General features: G+C 53.7%; 6 protein-coding genes across 6 annotated transcripts; 3 read left to right on the top strand and 3 right to left on the bottom strand.

Moving 5' to 3' along the window:
- Window positions 1–3: 3 nt before the first annotated feature.
- BJX68DRAFT_252787 (amidase signature domain-containing protein) lies at window positions 4–1819 on the bottom strand (the record flags this gene model as incomplete). The annotated part of the gene is made up of 6 exons (XM_071042617.1): window positions 4–131; window positions 270–309; window positions 348–1084; window positions 1191–1296; window positions 1419–1685; window positions 1757–1819. The coding sequence occupies 6 exons, from the start codon at window positions 1817–1819 to the stop codon at window positions 4–6; spliced, it is 1341 nt and encodes a 446-aa protein (XP_070904064.1).
- Window positions 1820–2896: 1077 nt separating this feature from the next.
- BJX68DRAFT_227803 (purine and uridine phosphorylase) lies at window positions 2897–4172 on the bottom strand. The gene has a single exon (XM_071038753.1). It carries the CDS (start codon window positions 4069–4071, stop codon window positions 2929–2931), a length of 1143 nt encoding a protein of 380 aa, XP_070904063.1. The 5' UTR covers window positions 4072–4172; the 3' UTR covers window positions 2897–2928.
- Window positions 4173–4368: 196 nt separating this feature from the next.
- BJX68DRAFT_227802 (uncharacterized protein) lies at window positions 4369–5417 on the top strand. Its single transcript, XM_071038752.1, has 2 exons — window positions 4369–4850; window positions 4922–5417. Exon 1 carries the CDS (start codon window positions 4376–4378, stop codon window positions 4742–4744), a length of 369 nt encoding a protein of 122 aa, XP_070904062.1. The 5' UTR covers window positions 4369–4375; the 3' UTR covers window positions 4745–4850; window positions 4922–5417.
- A 713-nt stretch (window positions 5418–6130) lies between these two features.
- On the top strand, window positions 6131–7384 carry BJX68DRAFT_145944 (5'-methylthioadenosine/S-adenosylhomocysteine nucleosidase family protein). The gene has a single exon (XM_071036573.1). It carries the CDS (start codon window positions 6308–6310, stop codon window positions 7334–7336), a length of 1029 nt encoding a protein of 342 aa, XP_070904061.1. The 5' UTR covers window positions 6131–6307; the 3' UTR covers window positions 7337–7384.
- Window positions 7385–8124: 740 nt separating this feature from the next.
- Window positions 8125–10521, top strand: BJX68DRAFT_227799 (fatty acid desaturase). Its single transcript, XM_071038751.1, has 2 exons — window positions 8125–8540; window positions 8591–10521. The coding sequence occupies exons 1-2, from the start codon at window positions 8269–8271 to the stop codon at window positions 10029–10031; spliced, it is 1713 nt and encodes a 570-aa protein (XP_070904060.1). The 5' UTR covers window positions 8125–8268; the 3' UTR covers window positions 10032–10521.
- BJX68DRAFT_252783 (glycoside hydrolase superfamily) lies at window positions 10522–12419 on the bottom strand (the record flags this gene model as incomplete). Its single annotated transcript, XM_071042616.1, has 7 exons — window positions 10522–10917; window positions 10997–11183; window positions 11337–11524; window positions 11621–11676; window positions 11826–11942; window positions 12013–12133; window positions 12345–12419. The coding sequence occupies 7 exons, from the start codon at window positions 12417–12419 to the stop codon at window positions 10522–10524; spliced, it is 1140 nt and encodes a 379-aa protein (XP_070904059.1).
- Between the last annotated feature and the right edge of the window lie 268 nt (window positions 12420–12687).

Below are 12687 nucleotides of genomic sequence, written 5' to 3'. Positions count from 1 at the left end.
TGACTATGGTGCTTGAGCACCGTGCAGGCAGCTATCTACCACCTTGGATATTGAAAGGCATTCCTCGTCGCGCAGTCTCCTAGTGAAAACCTGAATGGAGGAGGGTGCTCCTTCGAGGCTGCTACCGTTATCTACCACTCGTCAGTACTCGTGCCTACGTATGCATAAGGCATGGATCATGAAAGATCAGCTCACAGTCAGACACAAACTGCCCCTCTTGCCTTTCAATATCTGGGAATCTCCCCGCTCGCCGGACTGGGATCACACACGCTGGATACTGGTTGGATCCAGGAAATTAGCACAGAGACCCTAGTGCCGCTTATATGAGACATAACATGACAACTTACATCCACAAGATTCAGAAAACTCGTGTACGGCGTCAACCCATACATATCATGCTCAACGGCCGTATTCGGCGCCGGAGGACAAATCACCGCATCAAGGTCATATTTCTGCCAGAGGGCATGCCAATGCTTGATAATTTCTCCTCGCTGAATATTCAGAACTGACAGTCTATCCAGCGGAGGCATGCCCTCGAAGCCAGGAACGAATCGCGATTCGAGTTGCTCTACTGATTTTGCAACGACGGCTCTTGACGCGATGGGCGGCTCCCCGCCTTGTGCGACGACCTCGGAGGCTGAATCATCGAAGCTGAAGAACTTCCAGATGACTTCGAGGGCGTATGCGATCTGGCATTCTTCTACGGGAAGTGGGATGATTTCGTGGCCTGCGTCTTTCAAGCGGGATGCCGCTTCCTCTAGTGTAGCGCGTACAGGTGGGTGCAGAGGGAAGGTCGGGTCTTCGAGGAGCAAGCCAAAGCGCAGTCGCGGCTTAACCTCGCCTATCTCTCTCCACGCTATATCAAGGACGCCTGGGTCATATACCGCAGGTCTAAGGCTAGCGCCGAGAACAGCTCGGCTTAGGATCTCAAGAGCGTCCATGTCATTCGCTATTGGGCCGACGGAGCCATAGATCGTTCTCAGCCCCCCGGTGCCGTATCCTTGTTGCTTCGAGTCGGGAATGCGGCTTGCTGAGGGCTTGAAGCCGTACCGGCCACAGCATAAGGCAGGGATGCGGATTGAGCCTGGGTGGTCGAGGTTAGTGAGCTTGATCCAGCTAATCAAACGGAGGTTTGAACTTCAAGATACAAGTACCTGCAACATCAGTGCCAATCCCCAGCGGCTACCCACGTAGGGCTATTAGTGCTCCCTCTCCGCCACTGGATCCTCCCGCTGTGAGCATCGTGTTCCAGGGGTTTAGTGTCCGGCTGAAGATGATATTCTCCGAGTCTGCGGTCTGGTGGAGTAAGTCCAACGTAATATAAGCGTTTTAGATAGAGCCAGATATATAAACGAGCAAGGGAATGACTCCGGGGTGGTGTAATCTATGGCTAGGTAAATATTTAAAAACTTACATACCATCAGAGTCTGGGGAACATTCGTCTTGACGTAGAGTACAGCCCCCAAATCAGGCAGCATGTCGACCAGGCACGAATTCTCCTCTGAAGGTGGCTGGTCCAGATATGCTGTGAAGCCGATCGTTGCTTGGGTCCCAGCGATATGAAGACAGTCCTTCACACTGATTGGAAGGCCATGAAGGGGGCCATTCAACTGTCCGTTCTCTCGCATAAGGTCCAGCACTTTTGCTCGAGCGAGAGCGCTATCAAAGAGTGTCTCCGTGAGACACTTTGCCTACAGGCTGTTAGATTTAAAATGCGGCCAGGTTGGCGCGCCAGTCCAAATTCTGAGCCTGTGACCAGACCGGGGGAAGCAAATTCGGAGGCGACCAGGTCGTGGGGAATAAGGTCAGAAATGGGCATTCGTTTCCCCCTCTCAATGAGAGGTCGTCACTAACTTACTGTCCATCTATTAGATTACGTTTGAGTTGCACAACACCCTCTTTGATGCCGCGATACTCCACGAGTTTGGGCTAACCGCGAGTGATGATATTCCGCAGTATGATACTCACTGAGCTGAAGGACAGCCTATCAAGGCGCTCAGCCACCGTCGTCGGGATACACAAACCCGACGTGCCCTCGAAGGTAGGTAGCAATACCTCGACTGATACTCGGGGAAGTTATGAGGCTTATTCGGAGTCACCGGGCAGAGTTACACAGCCTACGGTATACCGGTCTCTTCGACACAAGCAAAGAGGCTCATAGCCTCAAGCTCTCTGACCTGCTTCCGACTGAGGTCGATCCGCACGAAGGCCTTTCGGTATTACACAGCGATGCGCAATATTCGGCGCCGGAGGGAAGGCCACACAACCTGGGTGCTGTGAAAATCCCGACAGCTGCGGGATTGGGCCGCGAAGCCAGGGTCTTCGCAGATTCTGGCCAAACGTTCCTTCCGTACTCGCCACATGTTCCGCGACTTTGCTGCAGACATCATCAATTCACTGCAGAAGGAGAAAGCACCTGTTGTGTGGGTCCTTCGAAGAAAAGGCGATGAGGCAGGCCTACTCGATACTGTGAATGTCCTCAAACAGCTGGTGTCGCTCCTTCAGCAGAATCCAGGCGCATTTGACGAACGCGGAGAATCCCTCATTACTAGGAGAATTGCCGATGCCTCGAGTATAAGTGATTAGTTCAGCCTGCTAGGGTCGATCTTGGAAGAGCTCAAATCACTGCACTTGCTCCTCGATACGGCGAACTTCGGTGACGAGGCTTAGGACTATAAATCTGCCCTTGGAAAGCTCTTTGATGAGCTTCAAGAACGTCGGATCTCCGCATCAATTAGGGTTATCTTCATTAGCTGCCATCCCCCCATGAGCCGACAGCTGCAAGCGGACCTTGACACGGTGGTGGACTTGAGTTCATCCCAAGCTGTGCAGCGATCGCAATGTCGACCTGCTCTGCCCTTTAAGAGTGCCCCAAGGGTGTAGATGATAGTATATACTCAGTTTCATTTGATATTGTAATTATGTCATTCAAATCCCAGTATACCAGAACTGATGATCATATTTATTGGTCCCATTGCTCCACACTCTACTACCAGAGACCCTATTCCCAAGGACCTTATCCCCACCCACAACATCCTCGTGCGCACTCCCACTTAGCAGATTGCGAGCATTGCCCACGCAGAACACAGTTTCGCCGCGGTGCGAACGGTTATCCTGCGGTCGGTTGAGAACTGGTATACATGACAGGAGCACCTTTGCATATGCAGCCGCTGCTGCCGCCGCGTACGGCTGCCATCGGTCGTTTTTATGCGAATCCGCATAGTCGCTGATACCCCGGATAACCAGGCAGGGAAACGATTCCATTAGCCCAGCGGCTTCTGTCTCAATACAACAAATCCCAAGATCATCCCTTATCTTGTCCCTCAGCAAGCCATCCTTGATCACGGCGTCTGATGACCCGATCGTTCCATAATGGATGACGGGGAGGAGAGAAGTCCGGGGTGTCCGTTGAACAAGCCCTGCCGTCTCACAGCCATCACAGGTCCTGTTGAAAGCATCATGCTCAACCTCCGCCCGGAAGAGCTGATCATTCTCAGCCCCTTGGTAAACATAACCACCGGCCTTCGTTATCGGATATCGCTGTAGGATTGCCTCCAGAAAGGTCAGAATCTCACTATCCACCTGCCGATGCACACCCTCCAGCCCCCCCACTGTAGCCAGTATAGCATGCGGTGGTGAATTCAACGACCCCGTCCGTTCAAATTTCCCTCCGGCAGGAGCCTTCCCCCTCGAAAACTGCACAAGGCCCCCAAAGCTTTCCTCAGGCTTACTAACAACGACATCACCAAGCCGAATATCAAAACCGTGCTCAATATCAGGAACCCCGCCACCGATACCGATGAGGAGACCGAACTGGAGGTTGCGGAAGTCGTTGTGAACTTGCATCGCGACAGATGCGGTGCTGGTTTTTCCTGGTATCAGCGGTGCGGCAATCACGATGTTGTGCTTGTGAATACGGCCGTAGGTGTAGCTGTACACGCCGAGCGTGGTTGTTCGGAGGTCTCGGTGGTCTTCGTCGAGCAAGGCTGTGACGGTCGCCTGTTCCACTGGCATGGAGCAGATGAGGGCCACGGTGTAGTCTTCGGCGGTGAAGTGTTGGGATGAGGCCATAGCTTCGTTGGTATACTCGCGTTTCCGATTCTGTACTCTTCTTAAATTCACGAGAAGACAGTATTGTGGAAGGTTTCAAGCTGAAGTTCGATAGAATATCAGCTGAGGCTCTGCGCACGCCAGCCTCGCCCAACACACTTTGGCTTCGAGCTGAGCGTCAAACCCGACTAAACCCGATTAGGAAGTGATACCTATGCGCTGGGCCTGCGGGCGGGGCACTTGCATTCAAGGGGGCACATGACATGGGGGTCTCCCCCAGTATCCCTCTCCGCCCTTCCTCGATACCACACCTGTCAAGTAAAGCATGGTCACATTCAGGCTCAATAACAAGTCAATATCGCTCGATCTGCCAGATATTGCCAAGAGGGAGCTAGACTTTCCCGACTCCGCATTCTTTACCTTTCCTAACCGCCGTCTCCCTGCACCAGCGGAGGTAAGAGTTCTATGCAATGCGACTGCGAACGTTTCTAGACCAACCACCGTAAGATTCGGAGACCTCGACCTGATTGTCAAGTTCGGCCCTCATGTTACAACACTCGAGGCTCTCAATCTATGGGTGGTCAAAAAATATTTAAAGACAAAGTCCCCGTCCCCGAGGTCTTCGGCTGGCGCATCGATGACCAGGGGTATGTCTTCATCTACATGGAGCTTATCAAAGGGCCAACGCTTCTAGAGAATTGGGGCACGCTTAACAGTGAGGAGAAGCGGGCCATTTCCGATCGGCTGGGAGGGCTTGTCCCTCCGTCAACTAGAGCAAGACCCCTCTGATCGGTCTATCGGTGCGCCAAACCCACCCAATACCTGATCAGAAAAGAACTTTGTCAGAGGTTCGCTAACGTGTCCCATCCAGGATCAATCAATAAACAAAATCTACAAGACTACGTCTTCACCATCCAGCCAAAGATGGGTCCCTTCAGCAGCGTGAAGGATTTCAACGACCACTTCGCCTTGCTACACCAACTCCCCTTCCCGACACGGTACGATGATCCCCATCGGTTACCTGCCCGATGATGTCGGTATAAAGTTCACCCACGCAGACCTGCATCGGGCGAACATTATTGGCTTTCCCCCCGTGGACGATGGTTCTTCCGCTGGCGCCATCCGCCTCGTCATCGTAGACTGGCAGTAGACTGGCAGTCTGCAGGGTGGTACCTGGAATACTGGGAGTACTGCAAGGCTCTCTATACGGCGTCATATGAGGATGATTGGCGCAGAGACGGGTATATTGACCGTGTGCTACAGCCGTGGGAGGATGTTCACCTTGTTTGGTCGGAATTTTGTATGGCGATGGGGGCCGTTTAGGCTCCTCATCTGTGGCCCGGCCCGTTTGAGTGCTATACTGTGACATGGTCAACCATTCAAACTTTTAGACAAATGATAGTATGACGGCTCATTCTTTGGAGTCCAGATTATCACACCCCACACAATTAACATGGGCCGAATAGCCGCCCATCAAAGCCAAGTCAGTACCATTGCACTGGCCATTGTGGCTATGAGAACCAACCAATCCCGCCATCCGCTGCGCGTGGTCTGAATCTGGGATCCATTTGGATGATCACTAATCCTGGCGAGAGCCCCATTAGCAACCAGGCGTTCATGGAGTGGCGCCAATCTCCTTCGGCGATCCTGTCTCCGAAAGCCGGTCGATATTCTGATCTTCCCAGATTTCTTGACTTCGTGCCTTGATTCTCATGAATGGCATTCGAGATCCCCTTTAGACCCAAAAATCTCATCCTGGACTGGCCACCGCTTGTGGCGGTAGCCTCCATCACGGGCGATGCAGCGCACGGGCAGCAGAAACTACGGAGTAGTCTTGTCGCGCAGATCAGTTCGTTTCGTTTGATGGCCGAGCTACTATAAATAAAGTACTAGCCTACGCACGGAGGCTCCAGGCCTCACTTGGAGCCGCGCGCGTCGAAGATCAACTCCTCGTTTCAGCCGCCCGGAATTAACGAATCAGTGTGCATGTCCAGACGCCAACCACGCCACAATCTGCGCGAGTCTAAAACTGCAACCAGTAGAAACATTTACTAGGCGCTTACCACCCCAAGGTGTGTGTGGAGAGGAGGGACGTCTGGGGACACCCAAGGGCTTAAATATGATCACTGATTCCCATACCTATTGTTTGACATCAGTACTCTACCCCAGTCTTTTCTTACTACTTGCCACACAACCGCATATCTATCCCACGTCCTCGAAACTATAATACCTCGGGCTCCTCTTCCCCACTTCCATAATGGGCCAATCTTCCTCGCGGGCCCAGGCCCAAGTGCCTGCCCACAATCCCCCCAGACAAGATGCCGCAGACCTCTACACCATAGGCTGGATCTGCGCTTTGGAAGAAGAATACATTGCCTCGTGCGGGATGCTCGACGCACAATTTCCTCCGCCGGAACCACTCACACACGGGTCCGGATTCGGCACAGACAATAACAGGTACACCTTCGGCCAGATCGCCGGCCACTACGTCGTCATCGGGTGTCTGCCTCGCAAGCGATACGGGACGAATTCGGCGGCCAGTGTCGCGCAAGATATGGTCCGGTCTTTTCCGCGGATGCGATTCGCGTTGATGGTCGGCATCGGCGGGGGCGTGCCCTCGGCCCGGAATGATGTGAGGCTAGGGGATGTTGTTGTCAGCCAGCCGCAGGGCGATTTCGGGGGTGTAGTGCAACATGACTTCGGGAGGAGGTTGCATGATGGACGCTTTGTGCGGACAGGCCATCTTAATGCTCCGCCTCTGAAGCTTCTCGGGGCTTTGCCTGAGATGAAGCGGCGGCATGCTGATACCCAACACCCGGATGCAATTGCGACGCACGTGTCACGCATGCGCCATGTGGAAGCCTTCCAGCGACCTGTTAGCGACGTACTATACAGACCAGACTATAGGCATGCTGGCGAGGAAAGGAATTGCAGGCGCTGCGACGTCCGCTTTGCAGTACAGCGTCCGCAGCGCAACGGACAACGCCTGGTCCACGCCCACTACGGCACTATCGCCTCCGGAAACACGGTCCTGAAAGACGCTATCATGCGGGAAAAGTACGCAAACGACCCGCAAATGAATGTCCTCTGCTTCGAGATGGAAGCTGCAGGCCTGATGAACACCCTGCCTTGCCTTGTGATTCGCGGGATTTGTGACTACTGCGACTCGCACAAGAATGATGACTGGCACAACTATGCGGCTTTGACGGCCGCTGCCTATGCCAGAGAGTTGCTCCATGTTCTCCGACCGCAACATGTGGCTGGGCAGCCGGGGCTCGCTAAGTAGCGCATCAGCTGAGGAGGCGTTAGAATCTCCGATTCTAGCCCTATTGCGTTCTATCCGTTTATTTTGTTCCTCGGGTTTTTCCTGTTTTTTCTTGTCTATATAATGTGGCTGGACCCACTGCACCAATGAATCATTCTGCTCTTATCGCTGCTGTCTACACGTAAACTTTCAATACCAACCGATACCATCTTCGCTGTGCTACTATATCTCAGGTCATCACCAGACAAGATCTGGCTCTCGACTCTTGGAAGGAATGACAACCAGCCGTATGTTACACTGATATAGCACAGCCCTGGTAACATAACCCGCCAGATTTCCTCGATGCATGCGCAACAGAATTGGATATGCGAATGTCCAAAGTCATCCCATTGATCATTAGTCAACGATTCAAAGGCACTGGAGGTAGGTAAGAGGACATATCTCCGGCATCACACGCCCGTCCATATCAGCCATTCCGTCTGTCACCCGCACCAATTGAAGCTAGCTCTGCCCATAGCTTAATAGAAGAGTCTGCGGTGTCCTATGACTGTCGTCACTACGGACCCTCCCGTCACACCAATCACGTGTGCGCAACTCATTGTCATTCCCATGGTTGAAGTTGCTCTTTTTCCAGACTTTATCCTAGTGCCAAATCATGATACTTATCTGGATTTAGAATTGACCAGAGCCGCATCTATATCATTTCCTACGGGTTTTTATCTATAATTGGTGTCTCCGGATGCTGAATATATATATAGGGGACAGACTGCTGTGTGGCCGGGTTTATTCCCTTATACTTCCTGTTGCAGCACGGAAATTATGTCTTTGGACCCTCAATGGCTTGTTTAATTTCACTTGCTTCAATTATCGCTAAAATCGTGCATTCATCATGTGCTGAAACGCTTCGCTGGTGCCTGAGGCGATGAGTCAGCAAGTCGACAACGCGTGGCCCCATGCTTCGTTTTGATCCTGCGCCTCACCTCCTTTCTTCCAGTGGCAGCCATGTGCAGAGAATAATTGAAAAGCTTCACATCCCGATTATGGTTGCAAAAACACCAGCGCTGCTCTCCCGCCGGGAGATCGAAGCTCTCATCGCCGACGGCGGGATGATCTTCATCCTCGACCAATTCGTGATCAAGGCGAATGCGTGGGCCCCGTACCACCCTGGCGGTGACATGGCGATCCTCCACATGATCGGGCGCGACGCCACCGACGAGGTTACTGCGTGCGTTGTTGCGTTTCTTCTATAAGATTGAGTTCTGACGTTGTCTGCAGCCTACACTCCGCCGAGACAAAACAATTGATGCTGAATCGCTACCGCATTGGACGGATCGAAGGCCGCTGGACGAACTTTATCCCTCCAATTCAGGGCGGCAGGTTCAGATCGCGGGTCGATGCTGAGCCTGAATACGATTCATCTTCGTCCGACGAGTCCCGCGGCGCATCGTCGGTGTTCGACTCCGATCGGTCCGCCCTTCGGCATCGATGTGGACAAGGCCCATCCAGCTCAGCCTCCGTCACCTCTGTCTCCTCGACCGAAGAAGACGACGGAATGGCTCACCTTGACACGGTCACGCACGAGAAAATCACCCTTGATCTCGAGAAATACCCCGCAGTCGATTACCCGACACAAGACGCCATCATCGCCAAATACCGCCAGCTCAACGAGCGCATCATCGATGAGGGCCTGTACAAATGCAACTACCGCGCCTACGGCATAGAGGCGATCCGCATCCTCACCCTCTTTACCTGCATGCTCCTGGCCCTACACCGGGGCTGGTACGCCGTCAGCGGCGCATTCATGGGCGCCGTATGGCAGCAGCTCGTCTTTGTCGGCCACGACGCCGCACACATGGGGATAACGCACGACTTTCACATCGACACGTGCATCGGGATCTTCATCGGTGATTTCCTAGGCGGGCTGAGCATCGGCTGGTGGAAGCGCAACCACAACGTCCACCACATCGTGACCAACGCCCCCGAACACGACCCGGACATCGAATACCTCCCCTTCCTCGCGCTCAGCCACCGCTTCTTCGCCTCGCTGCGCTCCACATACTACAACCACGTGATGAAATACGACGCCGTCGCGAAATTCGCCGTCCAGTTCCAGCACTACTCCTTCTACCCGCTCATGACAGTCGGCCGCTTCAACCTCTACCGCCTCGCGTGGTCCTATCTCCTCTCCAACCAACCGCCCCGAAAGGGCCCCGCCTGGTGGCACTGGTACCTCGAAATATCAGGCCAGGTCTTCTTCTGGACCTGGTACGGGTACCTCATCCTGTACAAATCCATCCCCAGCACATCTGGCCGCCTGGCCTTCTTCCTGGTGAGCCACATGATAACCGCCCCGCTCCACGTGCAATTCACCGTAAGCCACTTTGCAATGTCGACGGCAGACTTGGGCTCCTCCGAATCCTTCCCGCAGAAAATGCTCCGCACGACCATGGACGTGGACTGTCCCCGCTGGCTGGATTTCTTTCACGGGGGGCTGCAGTTCCAGGTTATACATCATTTGTTCCCGAGGGTGCCGCGGCATAATTTGCGGACGGTGCAGAAGATGGTTATAGGGTTTTGTGAGGAGGTTGGGATTCCGTATGCGCTATATGGGTTTGTGGATGGAAATCAGAGGGTTGTCGGAACGCTGGCCGAGGTTAGTCGGCAGGCGAGGATTTTGAAAAAGTGTCAGGAGGCGATGGCGGGTGGTAATACCTAATCTAGAGGACCAGCTCGGATGGACGAGAAGATTTATGGAGGATGAGGAAGTGCTAGAGTTGGAAGCTTGTGGAATAGTCCCAGGGCAGCTTCCGGCCTTACTCAGCCCCTCACCCACCAGCTAGGGTCGTTTCTTAGGATAAAATGTGTATACTGGAAGAGGGCAGTGTGTACAGAATATAGTAACTGCAACTGGAACAGATCAGAAGTCAATCATTCTTCCACGGACTAATGCAATGGTCCTTTCCACACGGGTGAGTCTAACATGGCAGACCAAACGTATGGTGCATTAATACGCCTACTCTCCCAAGCTCTTATTCACTGAAATCGGGATAGATAGAACCCACCCGGTAACCAGCTAAATAGTCGGTAGACCTCTTGGCTGAATTATGACGGCAATCTCTAAGCCAGACTACTGTACTCATGATCTCCGTGTCGAGTCTCAGCATTCCCCTCCCACAAGGAAAACCGCAACATCATGCGACTCCAATTCAACACTCATTCCACCCCTCCGACACCCCCACCCCCCCCCCCCCTGTCCAAATATCCGTTACCCAAAACCCCATCCGCCCTCCATCGCCCTGGTCCTCCTCATCCCACTCCCTCTCCCCCTTTCCACCCCTACTTCTTAACTCCGGGACCTCCCCCCAAACAACTGTCCTCATCCTCGTTTCACTCTCCAAATTAGGTACAAGCACCATCGTCCCGCTTAGCGTCGACGACGGCCCAGACGAGTATTCCGCTGGGTGCGCGGGGTCGAACGTCCATTCGGCGTGGTAGCCCCATTTATACGGGTTTGCGGGGCGACCAATCTCGGGGTCTTGGTGGAAAGATAGGAGGAATGGAGTGGAGATTATGGACAGGTGCGACTGTGATAATTTCGAGAGCTGCGTATTCCCATAAACAGTGGACGTTCTCGACAGAGAATTGTGAGACCAAAACGGGGAGAGCGGGAGAGCGATATACATCCGTCCCCAACAAAAGAGGCCCCTTCATGATAGCCCGCAACGCAAAATGCGCTCGATTCTCTGCCAATGTCAGGTTTCCATTCCCGACCTCGAGCATATCCGGATCGGGCCTCTCCCAGAAGCCAACCTCCTTCATGTGGAAAGAGTTCATATTGACGATCTCCGCGATGTGGGACCACTCGCCTCTCCCACCGGCCACCGATCGACCTCACCACGAGCCGGCGAAATATCGCCCGAGACTCAGGAGGAGTTTCCGATCGCATTACAGAGTACCCCATGTGGATACGGATGCGAAGTCCCAGTTGCAGATTGAGAAGTAGATTTGACGGTTGGTTCACGAGAGGGCGTGCAGCATTGTTCTGTAGTGCGTTGCCGTTGGGGAGGTGGACCAGTTGTAGTCTTTTGGTGCTGGGTGGGAGAGATTAGGGCAGGTTCCGTTTGGGAAGGGGCTCGGTGAGTAAACGGGGTCTGGGAGGCAGGACGTGTAGGGGTCTTCGAGGGCTGGGGGGACGCCGCACGCGTCGTGCTTTAGGTCTGTAGGTCATACCCAAGAGTCATTACCAGGTACAAGTTGAGCGAGACAGGGCAGCAAAGGCAAACAAGAGGGATCGTAGGTACGTACAGTCAACCCCCCTTCAGCAAACGTCACCGCGTCAATTTTTTCGTAGCCGAGACTCGCTGGGAAGCGGCACAGGTTGTTTCTCCGGCCCCTAATCTCGCATCTGTCAGCGTATCGCATTGAGCTATAACATGCCCCGTGACAGGTCCCGCGCAATGTGATCTAGAGGGTTGGTGGTAACGCACTACTATAAATCCCAATCTTCAACCCCATCCAATGAATCTCCTCGGCAAGACCATCAATGCCATTGGGAAGTTGTCGGGATCCAGGATGAGCCGGTGCGTGTCCGGGTCTTGGTGTGTCTTTACAGACCAGCAGTCGTCGACTGCGCAGCGTTAGCTAAATGCTCAAGAACAACGAGGATGGGAGACGGTGCAGCCGTACTGTTGATATACTCGTATCCGAGATCCTCAGACCCAAGTCGACAGTTGTGTTTGCCGCCGCGAGGATTTTAGGTGCGTCAATGTTGCATTCGTGGGCGTTCCAGGAGCTCCAGCCCAGGAGTGGCAGTGGGCCCTACACATATTGCATATTAGGACGGGGGAATCGGGCGGTAGACGACAGTCAATGAGCCGAAAAGGGGACGGGCCACTCCATCCTGATTCACAAGCCCATACCTTCGAGCACTCAGCGACAGCAGAGCAGGTAGTACTTTGATTTCATTTCCGCGACACGTTTCTCGAGCCGCTCAGTCTGGAAGACGCGGCGGAACCCGCACATTAAGTACCCCGCGCGATTGTTTGCTCGGGGCCTGCTGTATAACCGAGAACAAGCAGTATGAGCACTGTCTGAGAGGCGACATCTCGATCTCAACGGTCGGGCGACACCCCCTTGCGGAGCTGAAGGGGGAGATGGTCGGAATCGGAATCGTTTGCTGGAGTTGCGAAGTCTTTTGCGAGTGATTTGAGAGTTCTATATACATCTGAACTAGGGCCCTTTTACAGGTTAAGTTTTAGTAGCACCGCGCTACTGTGCAAGGAAGCTTTCTTGCAGAGGAGAGAAAGTGGACGCTGTTGCGTCCATGCCACAAGGGTCTGGTTAGGGCAGCAGTACCCCGGGGCCCCTCTGCG

Source organism: Aspergillus pseudodeflectus, assembly GCF_044049435.1.
Source record: "Aspergillus pseudodeflectus strain CBS 756.74 chromosome Unknown BJX68scaffold_4, whole genome shotgun sequence".
Classification (NCBI taxonomy): Eukaryota; Fungi; Ascomycota; class Eurotiomycetes; order Eurotiales; family Aspergillaceae; genus Aspergillus; species Aspergillus pseudodeflectus.
The sequence above is the reverse complement of the archived record's forward strand: the minus strand, read 5'-3'. Positions and strand labels throughout refer to the sequence as shown.